General features: G+C 37.3%; 1 protein-coding gene across 2 annotated transcripts; it reads right to left on the bottom strand.

The window, feature by feature from the left end:
- Window positions 1-543: 543 nt before the first annotated feature.
- CCL20 (C-C motif chemokine ligand 20) lies at window positions 544-4,070 on the bottom strand. 2 transcript variants are annotated; one of them, XM_032354689.1, is made up of 4 exons: window positions 3,907-4,070; window positions 2,629-2,743; window positions 1,833-1,910; window positions 544-962 (listed from the first exon to the last, which is right to left on the bottom strand). In XM_032354689.1, exons 1-4 carry the CDS (start codon window positions 3,983-3,985, stop codon window positions 941-943), a joined length of 294 nt encoding a protein of 97 aa, XP_032210580.1. In that variant the 5' UTR covers window positions 3,986-4,070; the 3' UTR covers window positions 544-940. The 2 variants fall into 2 exon arrangements, with proteins under 2 accessions (XP_032210580.1, XP_032210581.1); XM_032354690.1 differs by having other exon boundaries at window positions 2,629-2,740.
- Between the last annotated feature and the right edge of the window lie 21,283 nt (window positions 4,071-25,353).

Genomic DNA, 25,353 nt, shown 5'->3' with positions numbered 1-25,353 from the left:
TTGGAAACTGCTTAAGGATGGCTCCAGAGGACTTATGAAATAGAAGAGTGTTTCTGTGCTAAGATGCCCATTCCTAGGTCCCTTGCTAGTGACCATGATGGATGGACAAAAGAATTTCTGAAGACATTTTCTCTGTGGCTATTATGTCCCTGAAGTCACAAAGTATATAGGTACTCTTTATTTTGAAAAGTTTTATATTGATAAGCATGTAACTATGGATTTCTAATGGAGCTATGGATTTTCTAATTTTTGGTTTGGATGACTTTGAATCTAAAAAAAAAAAAAAGACCCTTTCCATTATAAATCATATAGAATAAAAACCAGGACCATGAGGAAGAGGGAAATGGGAACAACCAGGCAGAAGTGAATGGAGAAATATGACCCTCCTCTCCAATTTTTAGATTTACTATCCCCTTAAATATTTTTTAAATTTTTAATTTGTATCTTAGAAGTGCTATATAACTCTATTAACAAACAATTTTAGTTCATTCTTTAATTTTCAATATTTATTTTTATCATAATTTTTCTTTTTTACAGGATAATTACAATAGTTCTGGAAACAAAACAATGTAGGAGAAAAATGTTAAATAGTTTTTTACAAAGAGCTTGCTGCTTACAAGAAAGTCCATATAACCTCATTTCTCTGAACATAACATTATCCCTCATACTAAACAAAATAGCTTATAGAAAATTAATATTAAATAGTAAAAACACACACAAAAAGACACATATAGATATATATATAAATAAAATAAAATAGAGTTTGGTTCTAATGTGATGCTTAACAAAGCAAACTATGATGCAATATGTATCAACTTCATTAATTGGACAAGTCCAATGAAGCACAAATCAGGTATGTGCTACACTCTCAACAGCCAACTCCTGCTAGATTCTTTTTGTTCATAGGCTCTGTCCAATTCCATTCCAGAGAGCATCTGTTTTACATCTTCTTGACTCTGTGGCTGTAAAGAGAAAAAGAAGAAAAAACTAAATGACAGGGTGACTGGCTGGGAGGAATAGATTTTGTACCTAAAGATTGCCTCTTGTTTCCTAATCTCATCTCAGGATGTCAGCAGCTCAAGAGTCTAGAGGGAGAAATCAAGGTTCAGAGAGGAAGGGCCTTGCCCAACATAACTCAGCTAGCTAATGACAGATACAGGACTCAATGCTTGGGTTGCGTCTTTAAATTCAGTGTCTATGGTGCCTTTGTGTTAGGTGACTTCTGTTCATATTGATAAAATAAAATGTAACACCACTGTAAATCACAACCATTGATCTCTTTTTGACTCTTTATTTTTCAGTTTTTAACAAAATCTCATGTAGTTTGTGAATTATATACATAGGAGTCATCTTTGCAAAAAAAAAAAAGTCAAGCTGCTAGCACCTATCTAATGCATAGGAGACTCTTAATACATGATGGAAAAATCACTGAATTTAAAAAAGATAAAAATGATGTGTAAGTGGAAAAAATGAATTTTTGTTTTCATGGTCCAACTCAAATTTCCCCTTTAAAATTCTATGCTGCTGGGGCACTGGGGTGGCTCAGTTGGTTAAGCAACCAACTCTGGAGTTCTGCTCAGGTCGTGATTTCAGGGTAGTAAGATCAAGCCCCGCATTGGGCTCCGGGCTCAGCACAGTGTCTGCTCAAGATTCTCTCTCCTCCCCCCAGTCTTTTCTCTCTAAAATAAATAAATAAATCTTTAAAAATAAACTAAATAAATAAAATGCTATAGTGTTTAGGTTAAAAGGTCCCAGCAAGCCTATGATCGACCACTCTGCACATGACCTTTGCCCCGACATTTGAAGAGAGTCTGATAGTAAATATCCCATACCTGAGGATTTGCACAGCCTTTTTCACCCAGATCTTCTTTGGATCTGCACACACAGCCAATTTTTTCTTTGTGTAAAAGCTTAAAAAAAAAAAACACAGAAAATTTGATTTGTGCTTAAAGAGTTTTGAATTGCTATTTCACAGAACATGCAATAGAAATTTTGTATTCCAATGGACTGCTCTACCCTTTTAGCATTTTATTTGTTTCAGAGGTGAAACAAAATAAAAAAAATGTTTCTAATAAAGCTTGATGCAGGAAATAAAAGTTGATTCTCTCCTACTTTCTCTGTATTTTAACAATTAGCTGTGAGATAACTGGAAAATAAGTCTCAGAATTGTTATTTAATTTTCTTGCTGGTAGTTACACAAAATACGTGTATATCCAACCAATAACCTATACCACTCTGAAGTATAATATCCTATATGGATCAAGATTATTACATGAAAGCATAATGACTCTTGAGTTTTTACTTACAGCCCCAACCATTCTCTGGTAGAAGATGTTCATTTTAAAATTTATGTCTCCCATGTTTTCCTGAGATGGCATGTAAGTAGTTTATAAGTGTATCTTAAAAAGTGATTTGACCCTCAACTCTGTTCTTTAAAAAAAAAAAAAAAAGAAAGAAATACTAAACTTCTGCCTTATTCTAGTCCTAGTTAAACTTTGCAATACATATGTACTATCAAAACAAACATAGCATTGCCACATCAGTTATTTCTGAAATTCCAGAAAGGCAAAAAAAATTTTTTTTTAATTTGAAATTCCCACATACTCCTGACACAATTGAATAACTTACATGACAGCATTGATGTCACAAGCTTCATTGGACAATTGCTGTGTGAAGCCCACAATATATTTTGGATGAAGGATATGTTCTGTATATCGAAGACAGCAATCAAAGTTGCTTGCTGCTGAAAAGAAATTAAAGGTATTGAGTAAACATGATTGAGTTTATTCTGTAGTTGGTATTATGGAACTACCCAAAGTTGTAGTTGTATATGGTAAAGAAACTATTTAGAGAAACAGTTGCAATGTCTTAGAGAAACAGTTGCAATGGTAAAGAAACTATTTAGAGAAACAGTTGCAATGTCTTTGAGTTGCATATGACTTAATGTAGTTTCCAGCTCTCTTAAAAAAAAAAAAAAAAGAGGGAAGGAACTTATTTGCTGGGTGATTTTGGTTTAATAATACAGTTTAGAAGCCTGTGACTTCTAACAAAAGGAATATCTCTAGTGAGGAACACAAACTGATAGTGTTTCATTTAAGTTCATTATAATCATTCAAGAATATGACTATCTCCCACTTGAAGAAACTCTTACATAGAACCTTCCACATTCAGAAAATGAATAAATATGGAGCTTTTAATTTATTACTTAGCTCCGAGCATTGAGAGAAGGGGAATGATAAGAAGTTACAAAGGAAAATGCAATTTATAGGAGCTTCAAAAGCACTTTGAAATTGTGATATTATGGAAATATTTTGGTCATAAAAGTTCAACACGTGCATTTTCAGGAATGCACCTGTTGCTAAAAGGGATGTACTCTCACAGTCATAAAGCAATACTCAGACACTCCCCCAGGTTAAATTATAACCTGTTGTAAGGTAAGGGATAAATTATCTCTAAGTTGACAAGAAGGGGCCCAAAGCTATGTAAGGATGGAGAAGTCAGATGCCGTAATTTGTCTCTAAAGAATGAGTTTTGAACTTAAACTATTTGGGTGGGAGGTGAAAAAAGTCGGAAGAGTGGGAGTGTTTCCTACATTTCAGAATGATCCCATTCACTGGTAATATAACACAATTTATATCACTCCCCAAAATAACACCTTAGCCCTGTTGTGGAGCTTGGGGGTCTCTAAGAACCCAGACACCCCAAATATCTGCTGGGGAAAAAAAAAAAAGCGTGATCAGCAGCAGTAACCGTTCCCTCCTCACTCACCAATGAGTGACAACTCCCATCACTTCTCAAGACTTTCTTACAGGCTCCCTTTCCTTGGGGACCCCCAGGGGAGCTCAAGGTTTCAAGGACAATGAAAACAGTTCTTCCTCCTGTGTCAGCAGAAAGACTGATACTTACCTTCTGACTTGCTGCAGAGGTGGAGTAGCAGCACTGACATCAAAGTAGCCAGGAGCAGATTCTTGCTACTGCACATCATTTTCAGCTCAAAGAATAGATCTTCTCAGTGCTGAGTACCGAGTGCTCTGGGAGTAATGCTAGGTTCTGATAGCAGCCTGGGTCTGGGATGGCCCTTCTTATAGCAAATATTGGGAATGTACACAGAAGGCGTGTTCTGACATGGGTTTTCCCCCATTGATCAACCTGTCCCATCATGTCATCACAAAGAAAAACCACAGGGAAAACTTCCTGCCTTTCCCTAACGTTGGGAAGCTGTTAAGGTCAGGGTAAGGGGGATGGTGTTTGAGAAGGGGAAAATCCTGTTAAATCCTTTGGGTTTTCAAAGAGGGAAAGCAGCCTATCCCTGTGACTCAGAAAAGGGTTTCACGCAGTTTTAATCTCTTGTCTCTGAAAAGAGAGGACAAGGATTAACAATGATGCAAAGGTCAGCCCTACACAGGAACATTACAGGACTCTATTGTTACACTCTATTTGCTTTCCAGAGTCAACTGGGAGCAGGAAGATGAGACAGGATGCCAGGCATACTTAGGGATGCATTTATAATTGCTCAGCTATCACCAAAGACCTGGAATTTCTAGGCTACCATTCAGATTAGGTAATATGACAATGTTATAGTAGTGTTCCCAATGTTGGTGGAAAATACTAGCCCTCAAATAAGACTCAAGCCTCAGCTTCATCTTGGTGTCATGTCAATTCTTCTAAGAATCTTCTACATTTGAATGACTCTAATCAATATTGTGGCCCAGAAAATAATCCCCACCTGCCCTTAACTCTGAGTGCTGAGGTAATTACATAGCACAACACAAAGCCTCAGAAGAGTTGAAGAAAAAAGACAATCAACAAAATCATGGTCAAACAATAGTGATAATGATCATAATGTAATATGAATCCCTAACCTATGATGGTATAATGAGAACTCACCACAAAGGAGAATATCATTCTATGCTAGGAATTAGGTTTGCAAGAGGGGAGCTCTAGAGATAATGTAATTCTTTCTATCCTATCATAGGCATGGTTACACATAACTACACATATGTTAAAATTCCTAGAACTGTGCATAAAGAAAAAGAATGACTCATAGTGTATGATTTATTAAAAAAATAAACTTAGGGGCGCCTGGGTGGCTCAGTGGGTTAAAGCTTCTGCCTTCAGTTCAGGTCATGATCTCAGGGTCCTGAGATCAAGCCCCGCAACAGGCTCTCTGCTCAGCAGGGAGCCTGCCTCCTCCTCTCTCTCTGCCTGCCTCTCTGCCTACTTGTGATCTGTCTGTCAAATAAATAAATAAAATCTTTTTAAAAAATTTTTAAATAAATAAATAAATAAATAACTTAAAAACATTGAAATCATTAAACAAAAACTATTCACTAAACACAGATATGTCGAAAGTAAATAGGTCAAAAAAAGTTATACCATGTAAGCAGTACACAAAAGAAAACTGGAGTTTCTATATCTGGCAAAACAGATGTTAAACTAAAAAATGTTACTAGAGATAAAGAAGGAGCTCCATAATTGTAAAGGATCAATCCATCAGGAGGATACCAGAATTATGACCATATGACATACAACTAACAATAGCACCCAAAAATATATGAAGCAAAATTGACAGAACCAAATGGAGGAATAAATAATTCAATAATAAAAGTCAGATACTTCAATACCACATTCCCAGTAATGAACAGAAAAACCAGATAGAAAACTCACAAACAACACTAGATCTAACAGACATCTACAGAACACCCTACAACAGAACACGAACAGGCATCCTTCTCAAGTGCACATAGAACATTCTCCAAGATAAATCATATGCTAGGTCACAGAACAATTCTTAATAAATTTTAAAGGATGGAAATCATACCAAATATGCTTTCAAAACCACAACGGAATTAAATTAGAATCAATAACAGAAGGAACTTCGGGAAATTTACAATAATATGTGGATATTGAATGATATATTCCTATATAACAAATACATCAAAGAAGAAATCATAAGGAAAGTAGAAAATACCTCAAAATGAGTGAAAACAAAAACATAGCATACCAAAATTCATATGCTGCTGCGAAAGTACTGCTCAGAGGGAAATTTACAGCAGGGATACATGAAATAAGAAAGAACAAAACAATAGAGGAAATCACCGGAACTCAAAATTGGTTCTTTGAAGAGGTCAACATTAGCAAGCTTTAACTACACTAACCAAGACAAAGCAGGCATAGGAGTGTAGGGAATGAAAGAGGGGTCATCATTATAAACTGTAAGAAGTAAAGAGGACTATGAACAACCATATGCCAACAAGTTAGATAGTATAGAGGAAAGGGACAAATTAGTAGAATGTTACAAATTCTGGAAACTAACTCAAGAAAACATAAAGTTTAAAATCTCCATGACAAAGACATTACATTAGTAACTAAAACTATTTCCATAAAGAAAAGCCCAGACCTATACAGCTTCATAGTAAATTCTACCAAATACTGAAAAATAAATTAAAACCAATTTCATGGCAAATGTTTCCAGTAAGCAAAAGAGGAAGGAAAAATTTCTAGCTCATTCTCTGAGAACAGATTTATATTGATATTAAAGTAAGATAAAGACATCACAGGAAAATAAAACTACTGGCCAATATCTCTTATCTGTACAGACACACACAAAAATACTCAATAAAACATTAGTAAATAGTAGCTAGAAACATATAAAAAGGATTGTGTATCATAACCAAGTGGGATTTAGCCTAGGAAATATAATTATATTAACTGAATAAAAAAATTATAAAAAGTATTTGACAAAACCTAACACCTATTATAATAAAAACACTCAACAAACTGGGAAGAGGAAAGAACTTCTTCAACCTGATAAAGGTCATCCATGAAAAATTCCATAGCTAATCTCATACTTACTGATGATGAACAACTGAATGCTTTTCTCTTGAGATCCAGCCCCAGATAGGGATGTCCATTCTCACCAGTTCTATTCAACATTGTACTGGAGATTCTAGCCCAGGACAACTAGACAAGAGAAGGGGAAGTCACCCAGACTGGAAAGGAAGAAGTAACTATCTTATTTGCAGATGGCATGATCTTATATATAGAAAATATTAAGGAATCCACTAAAAAAAAAAAAAAACTAATAAGTTCAGCAAGGTTGCAAAACTTAAGATCAATATAGAAAGATCAGTCCTATTTCTATACACTATCAATGTTCATTGATAATAATGTTCACCTGAAAATAAAATTAAGAAAACGATTATTTTTATAATAGCATCAAAAAAAGAATTGAATACCTATGCATAAATTTCATAAAAGATGTAAAAAATGTAAATAAAACTACAAAATGTTATTAAAGAAGATTCCTAAACAAGTAGAAAGACATCTCAGATCATAAACTTGGAAGACAACTTTGTTAAGATGGCACTACCGCCTAAAAAACTGATCCGCAGATTCAACGCGATTCCTATCAAATGCCAGCTGGCTTTTTTGCAGAAATAGGAAAGCCAAAACTTGAATTCATATGGAATTACAAGAGATTGCAAATACTCAGAACAAACCCAACACAGAAAAGAACGAACAAAGTCAGAGGACTTTCAGCTCCCAATTCCAAAGCTTGCTATAAAACTACAGTAATTAAGATATGTGGTACTGGTATAAATGCACACACATAGATGAATGGAATAGAAGTAAAAGTCCAGACATAAACCCCTTGTATAGTCAACTGACTTTTTTTTTATTGTGCCAAGACCATTCAATGGGGGAAAGAAGTCTTTTCAACAAATGGCGCTGGGACAACTGGATATCCACATGTAAAAGAATGATGTTAACCCCCTACCACACAATACATACAAAAACTAACTCAAAAAGAATCATAGACCTAAATAAAAGTGCTTAAAGTATGAAATTCTTAGACAAAAACATAACTAAACCCTCAAGCTCTTGGCAATGGCTTTTTCAAATATAATGCCAAAGCTCAAGCAACAAAATAAAAAACAAATGGGGGTGACTGGGTGGCTCAGATGGTTAAGCATCTGCCTTCAATTCAGGTCATGATCCCAGGGTCCTGGGATGGAGCCCTTCTTGGCAGGGAACCCTGCTCCTCCCTCTCCCTCTGTCTGCCACTCCCTCTGTTTGTGCTCTCTCTGTGTGTCAAATACATAAATAAAATCTTTTTAAAAATTAAACAAATAAAAACAAACAAAGTGGACTATGACAAACCTATAAACTTTTGTGCTTCAAAGGTTACTATCAAAAATGTAAAAAAAAAAAAAACACAAAAACATAGGAAATAATTTTCAAATCATATACCTGAAATGGGACTTTTACTTATTTCCAGAATATATGAAAAAACTCTTATGAATCAGTAATAAAAAGATAAACAACCCAATTGAAAAATAGACAAAATGTCTGGATAGACATTTCCCCAAAGATATGTAAATAGTCAACAAGCACATGCAAAGATGCTCCATGACATTAGTCATCAGGGAAATGTAAATCCAAACCACAATAACATGTCACTTCACACCCACAGGAATGGCTATAGTCAAAAAGATGGATAAGAAATGTTGACAATGACGTGGAGAAATTGGAACCCTCACACACCGTTGATGAGATGAAAATCTACAGTCACTTTGAAAAACAGTTTAACAGTGCCTCAAATGGTTAATCATGGAATTACCATATGATTCTGCAATTCTACTCCTGGGTATACACCCAAGATAAGGGATAACATATACCCACACAAAAAGTTGCCCATGGATGTTCATGGCAGTTTTATTCATAACTGCCAAAAAGTGGGAACAATCCAAATGGCACCAACTGATGAATAGATGAATAAAATGTGGTAAATTTGTACAATGCAATATTATTTGGCAATAAAAATGAATGAATGATGGATACTACAATATGGGTGTATCTCAAAAACACTGTATTAAGTGAAAAAATGAGCATAAGAGCCATGTATTACATGATTTCATTTCTATGTAATGTTCAAACATGGTAAATCTATAGAACCAGGAAGTAGAATAATGATTATCTAGGGTAGGGTGGAGTGTCAGGGGAAAGGGAGGGGAATGGAGTATAATTGCTAATGGGTATGTGGTTTCTTTTATAATCTAAAAATAGGTAGTGGTGATGATTGCATAACACTATGAGCATACCAAGACACAAACTCTGCACTTGGAAAGAGTGAATTTTATGGTGTATGGATTATATCTCAACAAATCTCATAACAGCAATAAAAAAGTCTCCACCTACCTAGGTCTAACACCCACACCAGCCCACAGGTCCTCTCTCCTCCTCTGACCGCTCTTGACCGCTTGCGATCTCTCTGCATGTTTCCTTCCTCTATTCCTTTGTCTTTCCTCTTCTCTGCCTTCTCTCTTTCTGAATTACTTTAGTTTTTTGAACCGATTATTTGGGTACTTTTTTATAGTTATGAAAATTGCATTTCCTGATACTTAACTTTGACAGATGTGTCACTTAAACAGTTTTTAAAATGTGACCTTCAACTGATTTTTCTTGATCAATGAATATGTTAATGGGAAGTTTAACATAAAATTATTTCCAATCTAATTTATTAGAAAGCTGTTTATCACATTGAAATTTACTTTCTAGCTGTTATTTTCAAATATCTCAGACATATTTCCCAATAAGTCTTCATTCCTATGTGTAGTAGAATCTTGTATCTTTCTCTTCCCTTCCCCCAACCCCCCGCCGCAGCTGACAAATGTCTTATGTGGCAAGTACTTAGTGGTATATACAGATGGCTAGAACATGATTAAATTCAAGAGAACCTAACAATAACAGAACTAAATACAACATGAATAACTACAAAACAAGGCAACATGGGGTAATATTCATACTCATATTTCATAAAGCATTTTCATAGAAATTGTTCACAAAAATGTGATCGTTAAAAAATTACTTAACTCCACTTCCGTTTCTGTGACAGATGAACATGATACGTGTTATCTTGACTAATGGAGTGTCCATCAAAAGTTGTTTTCTTTCTAATACAGTTCCATGAAAAGTTTTTGAGAAGATGATAGGAGTTCCCTTTAAAATAGCATGTACTGAGCACCTACTAGGTACCAGATATTTTAGCAGAGAATGTGCTGTGAAAGCAAAGAAGCATGATGTTTGATTCCAGCAAAGAGAGGTGCACAAAAGACCAGCAGCCTTGAGCCCTCTGGCTTCCATAGAGTGGGGGCTGACTGAAGCTGAGCTTCAGTGACAAAAATGGTTCTTTCCATGGTGTTTGAATTGTACACATTATAGAACTTCTAAGCTAGAGAAGCACAGAGACTTTCTATGTCAATATCTGATTTTTAAAAGATGAGGACACCAAAGCCAGAGAGATGTTTGACTTTGTCAGTGTGGAACCATGAGGACCAGAGCTGGACACCTCCTCTCAAAGTCAGGGGATTGTTCCTCATTTCCTCCTCAAAGATTTACTATCTGATTATCAAATGGATGGTATTACATATCACTAGCTATCACTTTCATTTCTTTCAGCCAGTAATTCAAGTCAAAGCTTCCATACTGGCTTAATCTACACAGCAAATACTGAGGTATTATAGAGATCATTAAAAACCAGAATAATAAACCACAGCTTCAATGGAGGATAGCAGCAATACAAATTCCCACAATGGCTACTTAAAACGAATGAAGTATCTTATTTCTTGGCATCTTGGTTTGGATTCCCTGAAAGAAGATCCTTGGGTACAGATCATTTATCTGAGTGATAAGCCCAAGAAACAAGATTGAAGCAGGAAGGTGGAAGGAGGAAAAAGCTTTCAAGGGGGCTAGAGAGCTGACTCCTCTAGAACCTCCTAAGAAACCAACGGATGTCTTGGAATTAGCCCCCTGAAAGATGGCGGACAAAGGACTCACATCCAGCTGGCTCACATCCCTCATTAGTTGAGGACTATCCCCAGGAGTTTTAAATACCTTACATATTCAAGCTTTCCTTGGGAGGGGAAAGATTAGTCTAGCACTCTCCCTCAGTCCTGAGAACTTCCTAGAGCGGAGAGACAAGCAGAATTTAAGCTAAGTTGTTGTCGGTGTGATGTGATCTGAGCTCATTCCACCACAGCTGAGGCGGAAATCAATGACAGTTGAAGGCATGTGACATGGGGTCCAGAGAGACCTGTTATAACTGCTTGGAAAAGATTTTTTGAAAAGGAAATTTAGTGTAAGTGACTGTGAAGAACTCAACTATCATACATGCTAATGTCAGATGATTCCTCCATAGACCCCAGTAAGACAGCTTCATTTTGTAAAAAGTCTTCTCCCAAACACACCACATATTCACAGCTGTTTCCTTGTGTCCCATTTATGCTGGGACAAGAGCTGTGGCCTATAAATACATTTTGCTGCAAGAATGTGTATCATACTAAGAAACACTTATTTACTGGGTCCATGAAAACCGAGGCCTAATGGTTCTGAAGCCTCAAAAGATCACCATTATCATTAGAGGGATAGTCAAGAGAAGAGTAGCCAAAGGATGCCACTTTGACCTGTGGCAACAGCCAGAGACAAGGTGCGGGGGATCAGGGCAAGCATCACGAGGCAAAGCATCAAGATAAAGAAGGCTTCTACCTTCAGCTTCAGTCCCAACATTAAGTAGGATACATTCAACAAATATGATATTTTATCCAATTCTTAAAGGGAATAGGTCAGATACAAGTTTTCCAAAAACATATGTTTTTATTCTACAATAGCCACTGACAGACTCATGCTACATTGCTTCTTTTCAAGAGCCAAAAGTGATACCACTGACAGACTTGGTTGTAGGTCCCTTAGAACAGGGAGCCAGCTCTCTTCTGTATTCCTGCAGGGTTGTTTAAACCAAAGTAAAGAGCCTCTATAACTAGTCCTGTGATAACTGGCACTATTATCTCCAGAGGGTAGTCTTGAGAGTCACCATGTAAATTTTTCAGTGAGCATTTGGACCCCCACCTGAGTCAATGGCCAAAGAAAGTGGTGTGTGGTGCATGTGTGTGTGCGTGTGTGTGTGTGTGTGTGTGTGTGTGTGTATGAAAACAGTATACTCCTTTTTTGACCTACTGAGAGCCTTTCCAGTTGAAATTTAGTTTATCTGTAGAAGAATTAACATAAACTTCAGCTAATTCCTCTCTGTATTGTTTATCCTGACTGGGAGGCTCTTTGCCTCCAGCTTCCCAGATCTTCAGTTTCTGTGTGGTCACAGCAGAGGAGTCCCCAATAATGACATGTGGGAAGCAATCAACAGGGCTGCTTTAGGAGACATACATGGAACCAGCAGATGCAAACCAAGCCAAAGGTTCCTGTGCAGATCCTAGAATATCACCTTTCCCAAAGCCATCATCAAGGTCAGGCAATCAAACAGTATGAAGATGGCATAATGAGGTTGATCAGAGGAGAAGACAACAGTCCTTCCCTGCCTTGACATCTTCTCCAGGGGTAAAAAAAAAAACCCTGCATTTGGTGGTGTGGTATCCAAGCCAGAGGTGAGCTTATCCAGAAACAGGATAGTTAGATCAGTAATCACTTCTGTCTCAATTCTGGTCTTCATTCTGTCTCCTCCAGACACACCCAAATGAACTGGTTTTCCACTTGGTGTCCACCACTTTGAGTTTAACTCTTGAATAAAATAATTTTGTGATATGTGTTCATTTTTCTTTTTGTCTGACTCCCCTCATGTGCCAAAAGGCTGCTAAAAACTCCATTTTCTCTTAACATCAAAGTCCCCATCATGTTATCATCTTGGACTCCATAACCCTTGGCACTTTTGAAGTTGGCTTGTTGTGGGGCTCCATTTAGCAGAATATCTGCAGGGACACAACAGGGCTCCTTCTTTATAGCCATGATACCTCACAAGGAGGATTTGGCTCCAGTAGAGTGTCCCAGGGTAGCATTAAGACCACATTTCATCAATCTGTGGACATCTTTCAATAATCTTTTCTCAATGGACTAGGAAGCCACTCTTCTCTTTCACTCAATAGCAAATATTAGGATAACTTAGCACAGGTCAAACAGATAACAACCCCAAAACTTTGGAGAACCCAGAGACAGACCATTGGTGCTTGTTATTGACATTGGGAAAATGGAAAACTTTTTGTAGACATCTAAAAAATTATTTTCTCCACTGTGTTGCCATGGGTTGGAATGACTCTTTCCCATGGAATTCTAGATGGAACACTGACTTACGGAATTGCTGGGCTACTACTTTCCCTTTGTGGAAAATCACCTCTACTTAGTCTTGAATTTTAAAACATATGCATATATTTTCACACAAACACACACACACACACATATATACAAAGGGCAAAATAAGAAGGAAGGGACAAAGAATGCAAAGTATTATGAGTCAGAGGAAAGATCCAGAAGGGATACCTCATTTACATGGACCCTCCTATTCAATGGAGAGGAAGTAGAGAAATTCATTTCCTTATTCAATGAAGATTCACTGGGCATATTTAAGGAGAGTGTTTTGTTTTGTTTTTATTTTATTTTTTCAGTGTTCCAAGATTGTTTATGCACCACACCCAGTGCTCCATGCAATACGTGCCCTCCTTAATACCCACCACCAGGGTCACCCAACCCCCCACTTCCCTCCCCTCCAAAACCCTCAGTTTGTTTCTCAGAGTCCACAGTCTCTTATGGTTCATATCCCCCTCTGATTTCCCTCAACTCCCTTCTCCTCCGCATCTCCCCATGTCCTCCGTGTTATTTCTTATGCTCCACAAGTCAGTGAAACCATATGATAATTGACTCTTTCTGCCTGACTTAATTCACTCGGTATAATCTCCTCCAGGATTGGAGGAGATTAAGGAGAGTGTTAAAGGCGTTTCTCTGACTGGCTCAACCAAATCTGCCTTGGAATCCAGATTGAAGAGGGTTAAAAGCTACACAAAACATCATGAGATTAAAATTCCCGTAAGAAATAATATAAATACCACAGAGCACAACAAAATTTTCACTGTTGATACTGGATGTGTGTTTGTATGTGTAGAACAGTTAGAAGACACTTACATGTTAAATAAATAAAGTATTTAGAATTTCTATTAAAACATGTGCTCCAATTGACAAATTGTGCTATAAGACATAGTCTTGATTTTCTATGCCTGCAACATATATGTTAACTTAAATTTCTTTGGGCTAATATGAGGTTTTACTCCTTAAACACTCCAAAAAGCATTGATTGTATTTTCCTTAAAGGACTTTGCTGAAATGCTGTGCTTGGTTTGATAGAGTTTTCTTCTAACAATATTCAGTGGAAAATGCAATAAATACTACTCAACAGTTTTACGATTGATTTCAGTCTGATGGTTTCCATGTGACAAATAGAAGTCAGCCTTTTGTGGAAGGTGCAAGGATTCTGAGGTGGTGTGCAGGACACTGAGGTATCTCAATGTAGTAGAAGATGCTGCTGTGAGACTCTGGGCTCTGACATGAGCACAGCCTTCCCGTTGTTCCCAGAGTCAGAGCAGCTCCTGAAATGTTTGAGTGGTTTTAACGAGATGGTTGAATATTTAGTCTTTTCCTTGCAAAAAGATTTTATCATGAAGACAAAGCATATACATCAAGCTGAAGACATAAATCCTCGAGTGCTTTTTCTTGAAAGTTGAAAAAAATCTCTAAGGCATAATGTAGAAAGAGCAGAGCTTTAAACATCTAAACTTTTGAAAAAATAGTACCACAGGGGTACCTGGGAGGCTCAGTCAGTAAAATATCTGCCTTCTCCTTGGGTCCTGATCCCTGGGTCCTGGAATCAAGCCCAACCATGGGCTCTCTTCTCAGCAGGAAGTCTGCTTCTCCCTCTCTCTCTGCCCCTTCCTGCCCTCTGCTTGTATTTTCTGTCTCTCAAAAAATAAAATCTTTAGACATTCTAAAATATAAATAATTTATAAATATTACCATAATGCATACTCTAGTAAAAGAAAAAAGATATTAAAGAAGTCAAAAGAGAAATTATAGATTATTTTAGATTAACTATTTTTTTAATTTTTAATTATTTATTTGAGATAGAGAGAGCATGACAGAAAGAGCAACGAGGAGTGGGAAAGATAGAGGGAAAGGGAGAAGCAGACTCCCCATTGAGCAGGGAGTGGGATGTGGGATTCGATCCCAGGACCCTGGGATCATGACCTGAGTCAAAGGCAGATGCTTAACAGACTGAGCCACAGAAGTGTCCCTAGATTAATTTTTAAGATTATTTATAGATTAAGATTAATTATTAACTCACCATCTTAGAGAATCGTTAAAAAGATTTTTGTAAAACCTTCTAGACTTGTATCTATTTGTATATTTAACCGAAGTCGGAGCATGGCATACATGTGTTTAAAAACCTATTCTTTTCATTTAAGAATACAGATATGGTCAAATGTTCATATCAAAATATGTACTTTCTGTACCATCATGTTAAATAGTAGCATGGTTTCTCATTACATGGTGTCTGTGATTTAATTTCCTAGGTTGTTTCTAACTTTTCGGTTGTTGTAAATAGTACTATGAAAAATATTCTATGGATGATTCTTTGTACATATTCTTAATCACTTTCTTAAAATAAGTCTAAAAAATGGAATTTAGGATCAAGAAATATGTACATATTTAAGTTTTGAGATTGCAAAGCTAACTACCAGAAATCCCAGTGAACGGACCCAATTTCTTGTACATTTCACAACATAAATAAATAGAAGTAAATGCATTCACTTAAGGCTTTGTGGAAGCAACTAGATATAGTCCTCCATGAAATGTAAGTCTAAATGTGGCAAATGTCTGAATGCTGTCAGCTACTGTGATAGTTCCTAGCCTCGACCTCATTACTGCTGGGACTTTTTTTTTTTCCTGGCACAAAGAGAACATGCTGTGAAATATATATGCCATGCCCTGAACCCTTAAAGTAAATATTTTGCCAGGGACATCGAAGAACCGGAAGAGAACGAATGAAAAGGCAGAGGGCAGTCCCTATCAATCCCGTACTTTCCAAAGGAACCTCTGGATACTGAGTGTATTTACTTAACAGATTAGAGGTTTTAAATATCTAACTGAGTTATTGCTCTGATGATGAAATCTTGGTTGCTCCCTACTGTAAACTAGAAAATTCCCCTGCATGCTTTCTCAAAGCTGACATGAAGGAGCCAGCTATAATAATCTGAGTAGGCAGAGAATAATTTGCTAAGGAATGCTGCTTAGTTAGGGCACAGATGGGACTGGGGCCACATGTTCCTTCAGAGCACACATTTTCATATTAGAGCTAACAATTCTCATTTGGTCCTTATAAATGGCATCAACTAAACCACCACCATGTCGACATGGTTTGAGTTCTATTATGTGACATTTAGATACCTCAATATTATGTAAGTTCACGGCCCTTCTGCAGAGAAAGATTCAGTGTCCACTTGTTAGACATTTCTGGGGTTATTCTGGGAAAGACTAAACCTCATCATTTATTTAAGACAATCTGTATCTATTAAGAATACAATCACGAATGTTTGCAAAAAAGACATGCAGAACTGTTCATTGCAGCCCTGTGTAGCCTAGGAAAGAAAATGAAAATGCCCAAATTATTAATAATAGAGCAGTGATTTAAATAATTATAGGATTTCCATAGTATTGAGTAATATGTTGTCATTTAAATAACTTTAAAACATTTTATGCAAGGGGGAAAATGCTAATGACATAAAAATAGAGTAGTAGGAAGCAAAATTGTGAATAACATGTTAACCCATTATGAGAAATCATGTATATTTGTACTTACGCACTTTTTAATATTTTTTTGCTTTTTTAAAAAATTTTTTTTTTATTTTCAGCCTAACAGTATTCATTGTTTTTGCACCACACCCAGTGCTCCATGCAATCCGTGCCCTCTCTAATACCCACCACCTGGTACCCCAACCTCCAACCCCCTGCCCCTTCAAACCCCTCAGATTGTTTTTCAGAGTCCATAGTCTCTCATGGTTCACCTCCCCTTCCAATTTCCCTCAACTCCCTTTTCCTCTCTAACTCCCCTTGTCCTCCATGCTATTTGTTATGCTCCACAAATAAGTGAAACCATATGATAATTGACTCTCTCTGCCTGACTTATTTCACTCAGCATAATCTCTTCCAGTCCCGTCCATGTTGCTACAAAAGTTGGGTATTCATTCTTTCTGATGGAGGCATAATACCCATAGTGTATATGGACCACATCTTCCTTATCCATTCGTCCGTTGAAGGGCATCTTGGTTCTTTCCTCAGTTTGGGGACCGTGGCCATTGCTGCTATAAACATTGGGGTACAGATGGCCCTTCTTTTCACTACATCTGTATCTTTGGGGTAAATACCCAGTAGTGCAATTGCAGGGCCATAGGGAAGCTCTATTTTTATAATTTCTTGAGGAATCTCCACACTGTTCTCCAAAGTAGCTGCACAAACTTGCATTCCCACCAACAGTGTAAGAGGGTTCCCCTTTCTCCATATCCTCTCCAACACATGTTGTTTCCTGACTTTTTAATATTTTTAATAATTTTATATAATTTTTATAATAAACACATATTGCTTTTATAATCAAAGAAGAATAAACTATTTCCAACCCACATATTGAAAAAAATCCTCACTTCCACAACTAATGAATCATTGAACACTATTTCAAAAACAAATGATGGCTATTGTATCTGTTGGCTAACTGAATACAATAAAAAATTTTTTTTAATTTAAAAACTTTAAAAAATCCACATTTCTTAGTATAATGAACTTAGAAACATGATTTTATTTTATTTTTTTAAAGATTTTATTTATGTATTTGACAGAGATCACAAGTTGGCAGAGATGCAGCCAGAGAGAGAGAGAGGAAGAAGCAGGCTCCCTGCTGAGCAGAGAGCCTGATGCAGGACTCAATCCTAGGACCCTGGGATCATGACCTGAGCCAAAGGCAGAGGCTTTAACCTACTGAGGCACCCAGGCGCCCCAGAAACATGATTTTAAAGAGCTACTTTTATCCATAGTTTTAATATTTTTAGCAAAAGTTGCCACTGGAAGAGACTGAATGACCTTATTTTTTGGAATACCTCATATCAGGCTTTCAGGACAATAGTACAGTAAGTCTTGCAAAATTTTCTCTACCCTCCTAACTTCATGGGTAGACCTAGAAGAAACATAAATATTCCAGAAGAACATCAATTATATATTTTGTGTTTTTTTATTTGCAGGATAAAATGGGTGAAAGGTAGCTAGAAATAGTTTACATTAGGTAGTAGCTGTTTTGAAATTTAATCATGAAGTTGCTTTCTTAGGTTGGTGAAATGTTTCCATGAAACAGTTTCAGAAACACAGATTACTTTGCTGGTGGAGGCAAAAGAATAACTAGCCTTACCGGTAACTTGCTATGTGATTGGAGAAGTCAGTGTATCTTCTGGGTCTTAGCATCTCCATGAGAAAATAAGCAATGTGCAAATACCTGCTCTTTGAATTCTCTTTTAGGAGTAATAAACTATTCAATGACATAAAATAACTATTTTATAGATATTACTATTAACAAATTCATTTCCAATAAATAGAAGAAATGTCTATAAACTCTTACAGTATGATAGCCTTATAATATGTGTGTATGTATGTGTGGTGAGGATATTTAAAATTTAGTCTCTTGGCAACTTTGAAGCATGTAATACAGCATCATTGACTATAACCCAATGTTGTGATTCATCTTCTAACTGCAATTTTGTGCCCTTGACCATCATCTCCCCAATTCTGCTAGCCCCTAGCCCTGGTAACCACCATTCTACTCTGAATAGCCTTATAATTTTAATCAGCTTATAATAAGCCAGTTTAACCAATAGGCTTATAAACACTTCCTTATATTTCACCATGGTCTCACCTTAAGCATCCATTTTGAATCTTGTTATATTTCTTGACTGTGCTACACTCCACCATCTTAATTACACTTCCACTCATAGCAGGACTTATCCCAAGTTACCTTGTCATTTCCAACTACATACATTACCATTTATAGTGCATTTCCACAGGTGCCCACTGGGAGTGAACCCAATGACAGAATCAGATGAACAACTGGAATGCTCCATCATGCCCTCTAGCTCAAGGCAAGAGCTATTGATTTGCCTGGAGTCAGTATGTCAGTTCAGGAAGTCTAAATGAATCATTGGCTTGGTTCAAAGATGTTTCGATTGCTGCAAGAACTAGGTGGAGTGATATAGTGCCAGCCAGGGAATGAAACCAACAAGGCCAAAGCTTTGGACTCCTTGCTGAATGGGCTTACTGATTTGCTTCTGGCCTACAGACCTTAATTGAAGGCCATACGTAAGGGGGCTGGTGAGTGATGGTAAATGGGCCAGAACAAAATGTGGTCTATTCTGAAGTAACAATCAGTACAACATTTCCAAAACAAACCCCCAATCTATTATGAAGCCCAACTAAAAGGATACACCTTAATCAATATCATGACTATTAAGATCTGTACCTTCTGAAATGTTTCCTCCCTTTCTGAGGATGGTTGTGTTCCCTAGGTAGAGACTCACAAGTGAAAACCATCAGACTTTCAAACATCTGTGTTATAAAGTTTTCTAGTAAAGAACTTTCTCTCAGAAATAAGTCAAGTGCCACAGATGATTTTCACCCAAGCTGAAGGATGAGCAGGACCACAGAAAGAATAAAAAGTTGAGAACAAGTATAATATAATTTTAAGAAATTGCGACTCTCACAGTGAAAGTCACTGGAAACCTTTCCACCCTAAAACTATGTGTTACTAATTAGTAAAGATACACAATCACTTTCAGAAAGATGGTTATAAAAATAGGAATGGGGAAGTCAAAGCATCATTGACCCTGGGGAGCACATGAAGTGCCTTCATACAGCTCTCTGATGTACCTTCCTCTTACTCTCCACTTATCCTATTTTAATATCACATGTTTTCTTTAGGAATTTGAGCTCGTCTTCTCTCTCCCTCTCCTTTTTCCTCTTTCTTTTCTGTCTCTTTGTCTTCTTTCCTCCTCCTTCTCATTCTCATTCCTTTTAACATATAAAGTAAAAGATGTACTTTGCCCTCTCTTTCTACTTCTCTTTTCCTTTCTTATTTTCTGTGCCCAATAATGAGATCTAGGAGTACAATTTGCTTAACCAACTCTAAAAACATGTTGGCCCTTTTACTTACTGACAAGTGTGTGTATATGTATATGTATGCACTTACTTCCCACCACTGTCCCCAATAGAAAGATATATTATCTGATCCTCCCACAGGCTCTGGGGAGTTTAGAGTAAGTCAGTAGCATGCACACATAGCTTTAGCCATTACAAATAAGAAAGCTTTTTTTTTAGGGTGAAGGTGACTAAGAAAATAATTCAGGCTTGATAGTCTTCCTCTCTCCAACTCCAAGGAATTCGCACCCTTGTTGAATGTCACAATAAATAAGAGAATAATTACAGCAATATAAATAATTACCTAAAGCACCCGGAAAACTAAATTTAATGAGAGATTTCATTGAAGGAGGATTGTGGTGCGAGGAGAGAAAGAGACTGAATGTTCTACTTCCTACAATTTTTAGCAATAAAACATATTAGAAAGACTGAAAATCTTCATCTTTTAGGAGTTTCAATCATTCCATGTATATAAATAAGAAATTAACACCAAATGTCAAAAATGGTCAAATGACTTTACAGAACTTGAAAGAAGAAACATTTTAGAAACACATATAAACACACAGGAGTAGGGGTTATGGGTAGCTCAGTTGGTTAAGAGTCTGACTCTTGGTTTTGGCTGGGGTCACGATCTCGGGGTCATGGAAACAAGGAACAAGGCACATGTGGGACTTCTCCCTCAGCACAGAGTCTTCTTGGGATTCTCTCTTCCCTCTCCCTCTACCCCTCCCCCTGTGTGCACTTGCTCTCTCTCTCTCAAATGAATAAATAAAACTTTAAAACACACACACATGAATAGTGGTAGAACATATGCTGTCAGTTTGGCTGGAGGAAGCAGCACCAGGCCAGAGTTTAAAGGACTAAGTTCTCATGTCACTTGGGTCACACATTGGTCACGTGGCCCTGACCAAGCCACTGAGTTTTAACCTCAGATCTTCCTCCACAAAGTGGGGATAAATGTGTGTCCAAGGATCACTGAGGGCTGGTGAGACAATGCAAGAGAAAGTGTTTTGTGCCATGCAAAGTAGGAATCAGAGTGAGCTGTTGATAATGGTCTTGCTTTCAGTACACTAAGCAGTGTGGTAAAGACAAAGATGCAAAAGAGAGAGTCCTGGTGGTTGAGAAGTATCTGTTTCAATTAAATACATGTGAATCAGTGAAAAAGTACATTTACCTTGAAACAAACAGGCAGGCATTTTCATAAGTGTTTTGTGTTTTTATGTGTATTTATCTGTTTCATCATTGCAATAACCTCCTAAGGGAGATACTACTATCACATATATATATATTATATACAATAATGACCAGTATTATTTCCATTTAACACATAAAGAAACTACAACCAAGAAATCCAAAACAACTTACCCAGAATCACAGGTAGTCAGTGATGGAAATTAGATTAGAATCCAGGAGTAGAGGGGACACAAGGAGAGGGAGGGGAGAAGGAAAAGAAAGAGAAATAGAAGTAAATGAGGTTCTCAATTCAGTGTATCAGATTCTACGCTATTGAAGGACATTGAATATTTAGGCAACCAATATCCTATAAATATGAGGAACATTTTTGGGGTGGGGTGCTCCGGATATCCAAGAACCCCTGTCCTTCGAGAACATGGAAAACTGTGAAGATGTGAATTAAGAAGGTGATGGGAGGGGTGCCTGGGTGGCTCAGTGGGTTAAGCCGCTGCCTTCGGGTCAGGTCATGATCTCAGGGTCCTGGGATCGAGTCCCGCATCAGGCTCTCTGCTCAGCAGGGAGCCTGCTTCCTCCTCTCTCTCTCTCTGCCTGCCTCTCTGCCTACTTGTGATCTCTCTCTGTCAAATAAATAAATAAAATCTTTAAAAAAAATTTAAAAAAGATAAAAAAAAGAAGGTGATGGGATATATATATATATATATAATGTGACACTACAGAAAAGGAGAAATGAAGTTGTTTACTTTCTCCCTCACTGTCATCTCAAAAGTTGTCTGAAGCATTAGCATATGCTAACATTTCCTCAGCTAAGAGAGAAAACAGATATGGGAAATGGGGTACTAAAAATAAATAAATAAAACATTCTCACTCAGTGTTGGTGTGAAAGACTTTTAGAAGTTCCTCAATGTGAAGAAATTACCTCCTGTCACCTGTAAAAATTTCTCATGTGCAGATCCTCCGGGGGAAAAAAACAAAAGAGCAAGCCTCGTTCCACTCCTATCCCATCATTCCAAGAGCATTTACAATCCACCCACGGTGTGCGTGACACCCTCTGACAGAATTTTCCCCAGCACGTGTGCCATTCTGCCAGGAGGTTTGGCAAGGACTCCACCAACTTCCTCCTCAGCTTCAACTCTTGCAGTTTAAAGACTGCTGATCTTTTCACTCTTGCCTTTCTTGTGACCTATTTACTATTTCCTGTATGCCAGGAAGAGACTTGATTTTGGAGTACAAAGTAATCTGTCAGCAGCAAGTCATAGTAAATGCTTTAGAATTTGAAATGAATTCAGTTCCCAGGAGTGACTAAGAGTAGCTTAGCATGATCACACATGAACTACCTGATCCCCTTCTCCAGGACCATGAGAATGATGCTCACAAACTCAAACAGGGATTCAAGATGAGCTTCTTGTGATCAAGATGCAAGAGGAAAAGTTGGTGTGTTTCCAAATGAGAATTTGGATATGAAAAGGGAGGGAAGACATTGCTTCAGAAAGTAAATGCAAAACCTCTGAATCAGCCTCAGACGCAGACAGAGCCAAGGGTTGGGGAAATGGATTGATTGGTGCTTCTGGGATTATCCCAACCCCTTCGGAGCCAGGCCTTCAGGGCTTCCACCTGGGAAGGCAGTGTCCACTAAACTGGACAACATTCACCATAATATCTACAGGCTGGGAAAGACTCTCAGAAGGTGGGAAGGTCCTCATTTTCTGGAGCTCTGCCCACACCCCTCAATGTACAAGGTCCCAAGACGTCTTTTAGAAATCCAAGATTTTTTTCTGGTCTTATCTCTCATTCAACAATATGGACATATTGATTCAAGGGTCTTTCCCCAATATCCCATTCCTGAAGTAATGCCTTTTACTCCTTCTTCCCTATACCTGGCCCATCACTGTTGGTGGATGGTCATACCCTATTTATCATTCAAGACCTAATTCAAAGGCCACTTTTCTAGAGCAGTTTCCATAATAGGATGAAATAATGCTTTACCTTGAAATCCCATGGGACTTTGTTTTCCACACTGGTAGAGATTCAAGAAGGTGTGCCAGATGAATGAACCAACTGAAGTCTCCTTTGATTATCCCCACCCTCATTTCCCATATCTGTTGGTCACTAATTCTTTTACACACTTGGCTTCCAACTCATTTTCTTCTCTCCCACCATAGTTGCCCTGGCCTCTGGGCAGTTGCCCTGCCCAGAACTCCATTTCTGAATTAGTGCCATAGTTTCCTAAAGCAGCCTCCTCACCCATCACAGAATCAGAGACTAGGGTAATAATGATATGGAGACACCTATTTTCCATTTTGTTCCAGTTCTTGGTCCCCAAAAATAGAAAATATGATGGTGGACCAGTCTACTTTTCCTATAGGGCTGGGCTGTTTTTAAAAGCAAACAAACAAAAACAGAAAAGATCATTTTGTATGAGCTAGATCTTAAGAGAAGACATAAATGAGAAAGAAGAATGATCATGGAGAGAAAATATAAAGAAAATGAAGTGAAGAGATTTTGGAGGGGGCAACAACTATGAGTGTGAAATTTTAGAGAAACGGAAAAATTAAAATACCTATTTAATATTTATAATTCAGAATTATATCCTTCACAGATATAACACTTCCTCTCAAGCTGGGATTTGAACGCAGATCAGTCCAGACTTCTGGTCCATGAGGTTTCGCCATCATTTCTCTCTTCCATATTGTCCATAGAAAGAGAAAGATTGGAATTATCACTGCATACCTTACTGTTAAGCATCATGATAAGCCACACTTGTCCAATTTTATATACCTAGACCATAGTAGAATTGAAATTTCAACTCTGATCAACTATATTCCAAAACCCAAACTCCTTTACTGTACTGCTTGGATTTCCATCTTAGCAACCTTGCTCTTCTCTGATCCCCTATACCCTTTTCCAGTCTTTCTTAGCATTACTAGAGGTAACTCTTTTTTCATGAAGCCTTTCCTAACGATTCTGCCTTTATAATTATTTATTACTTACTGAGGTTTGTTACAACACTTCTAAAGTAAAGAATTATTAATCTCAACTTTGTGGATTCCTAGGACCCACTGATGGTCTTCAAGATATTTACCAAACCCCAGAAATGATATGTAAAGTATTAGGTCTAGCCAACACAATATTGAAGGAGAAGAACAAAGTTGGAAGACTGACAGTACCAGATACTAAGACTTACTCTAAAACTTTAGTAATCAAGACAGTATGGCATTGGTAAAAGAATAGACAAATAGATCAATAGAACAAAATAGAAATTCCAGAAATAGGCTCACATAAATATGGTGAACTGATGATCTTTGATGAAGAGACAAAGGCAATACAATGGAAGAAAGATGGTCTTTTCAACAAATGGTGCAAAAAAAAAACAAAAAAGACTAGGTATCTATATGGAAAAAAAAAAAAAAAAGAATCCAGGCAGACACCTTGCACTCTCCATAAAAATTAACTCAAAATGGATCATAGGCCTAAAAGCAAAACTACAAAACTTCTAGAAGATAACGTAGGAGAAAATCTAGATGACTTTGGGTGTAGCAATGACAATTAGAGATAACATCAAAGATAGAGTGCATGGAAGAAATACTTGATGAGCTGGACTTCATTAAAATTGAAAACGTCTGCTCTGTGAAAGACAAAGTCAAGAGAGTGAGAAGACAAGCCACAGACTGGGAGAAAACACTTGCAAAAAAATATATCTGATACAAGCTGTGCAGAACATGTGCAGAACTCTTAAAACTCAGCAATGAAACCACACACAAAAAATTAAAACCCAATTTAAAAAAAAATTAAAACCCAAAGACTAATAGATACAACACCAAAAAGATATATATATTATCTCAAATAAGCATATGGAAAGATATGCCATCAGGAAAATGCAAAGTAGAACAATATTGAAATACCACTCCACACCTATTAGAATGGCCAAAATCCAGAACACTGACAACACTAAATGTGGCAGAGGATGTGAAGCAACAAAGACTCCCATTCACTGCTGGTGGAAATGCAAAATGATAAAGCCAGTTTGGAAGACAGTTGGGTGGTTGATTATAAAACTAAACATGCTCTTACTACACAATCCAGCAACAATACTCCTTTAGTATC

The sequence above is a fragment of the Mustela erminea genome, chromosome 8, assembly GCF_009829155.1.
Source record: "Mustela erminea isolate mMusErm1 chromosome 8, mMusErm1.Pri, whole genome shotgun sequence".
In the NCBI taxonomy this organism is placed as follows: domain Eukaryota; kingdom Metazoa; phylum Chordata; class Mammalia; order Carnivora; family Mustelidae; genus Mustela; species Mustela erminea.
Note: the sequence above shows the minus strand (reverse complement) of the source record. Positions and strands in the feature narration are given on the sequence as shown.

Bases quoted from the DNA above. Each gene is read 5' to 3' on its own strand.
- CCL20 (XM_032354689.1), bottom strand. From the start codon at position 3,985: ATGATGTGCAGTAGCAAGAATCTGCTCCTGGCTACTTTGATGTCAGTG. The intron at 1,911-2,628 runs GTAAGTTATTCA...TTTTTTTTTAAG, and splicing joins TGTGACATCAATGCTGTCAT to CTTTTACACAAAGAAAAAAT. The intron at 963-1,832 runs GTATGGGATATT...TTCTCTTTACAG, and splicing joins AAGGCTGTGCAAATCCTCAG to CCACAGAGTCAAGAAGATGT.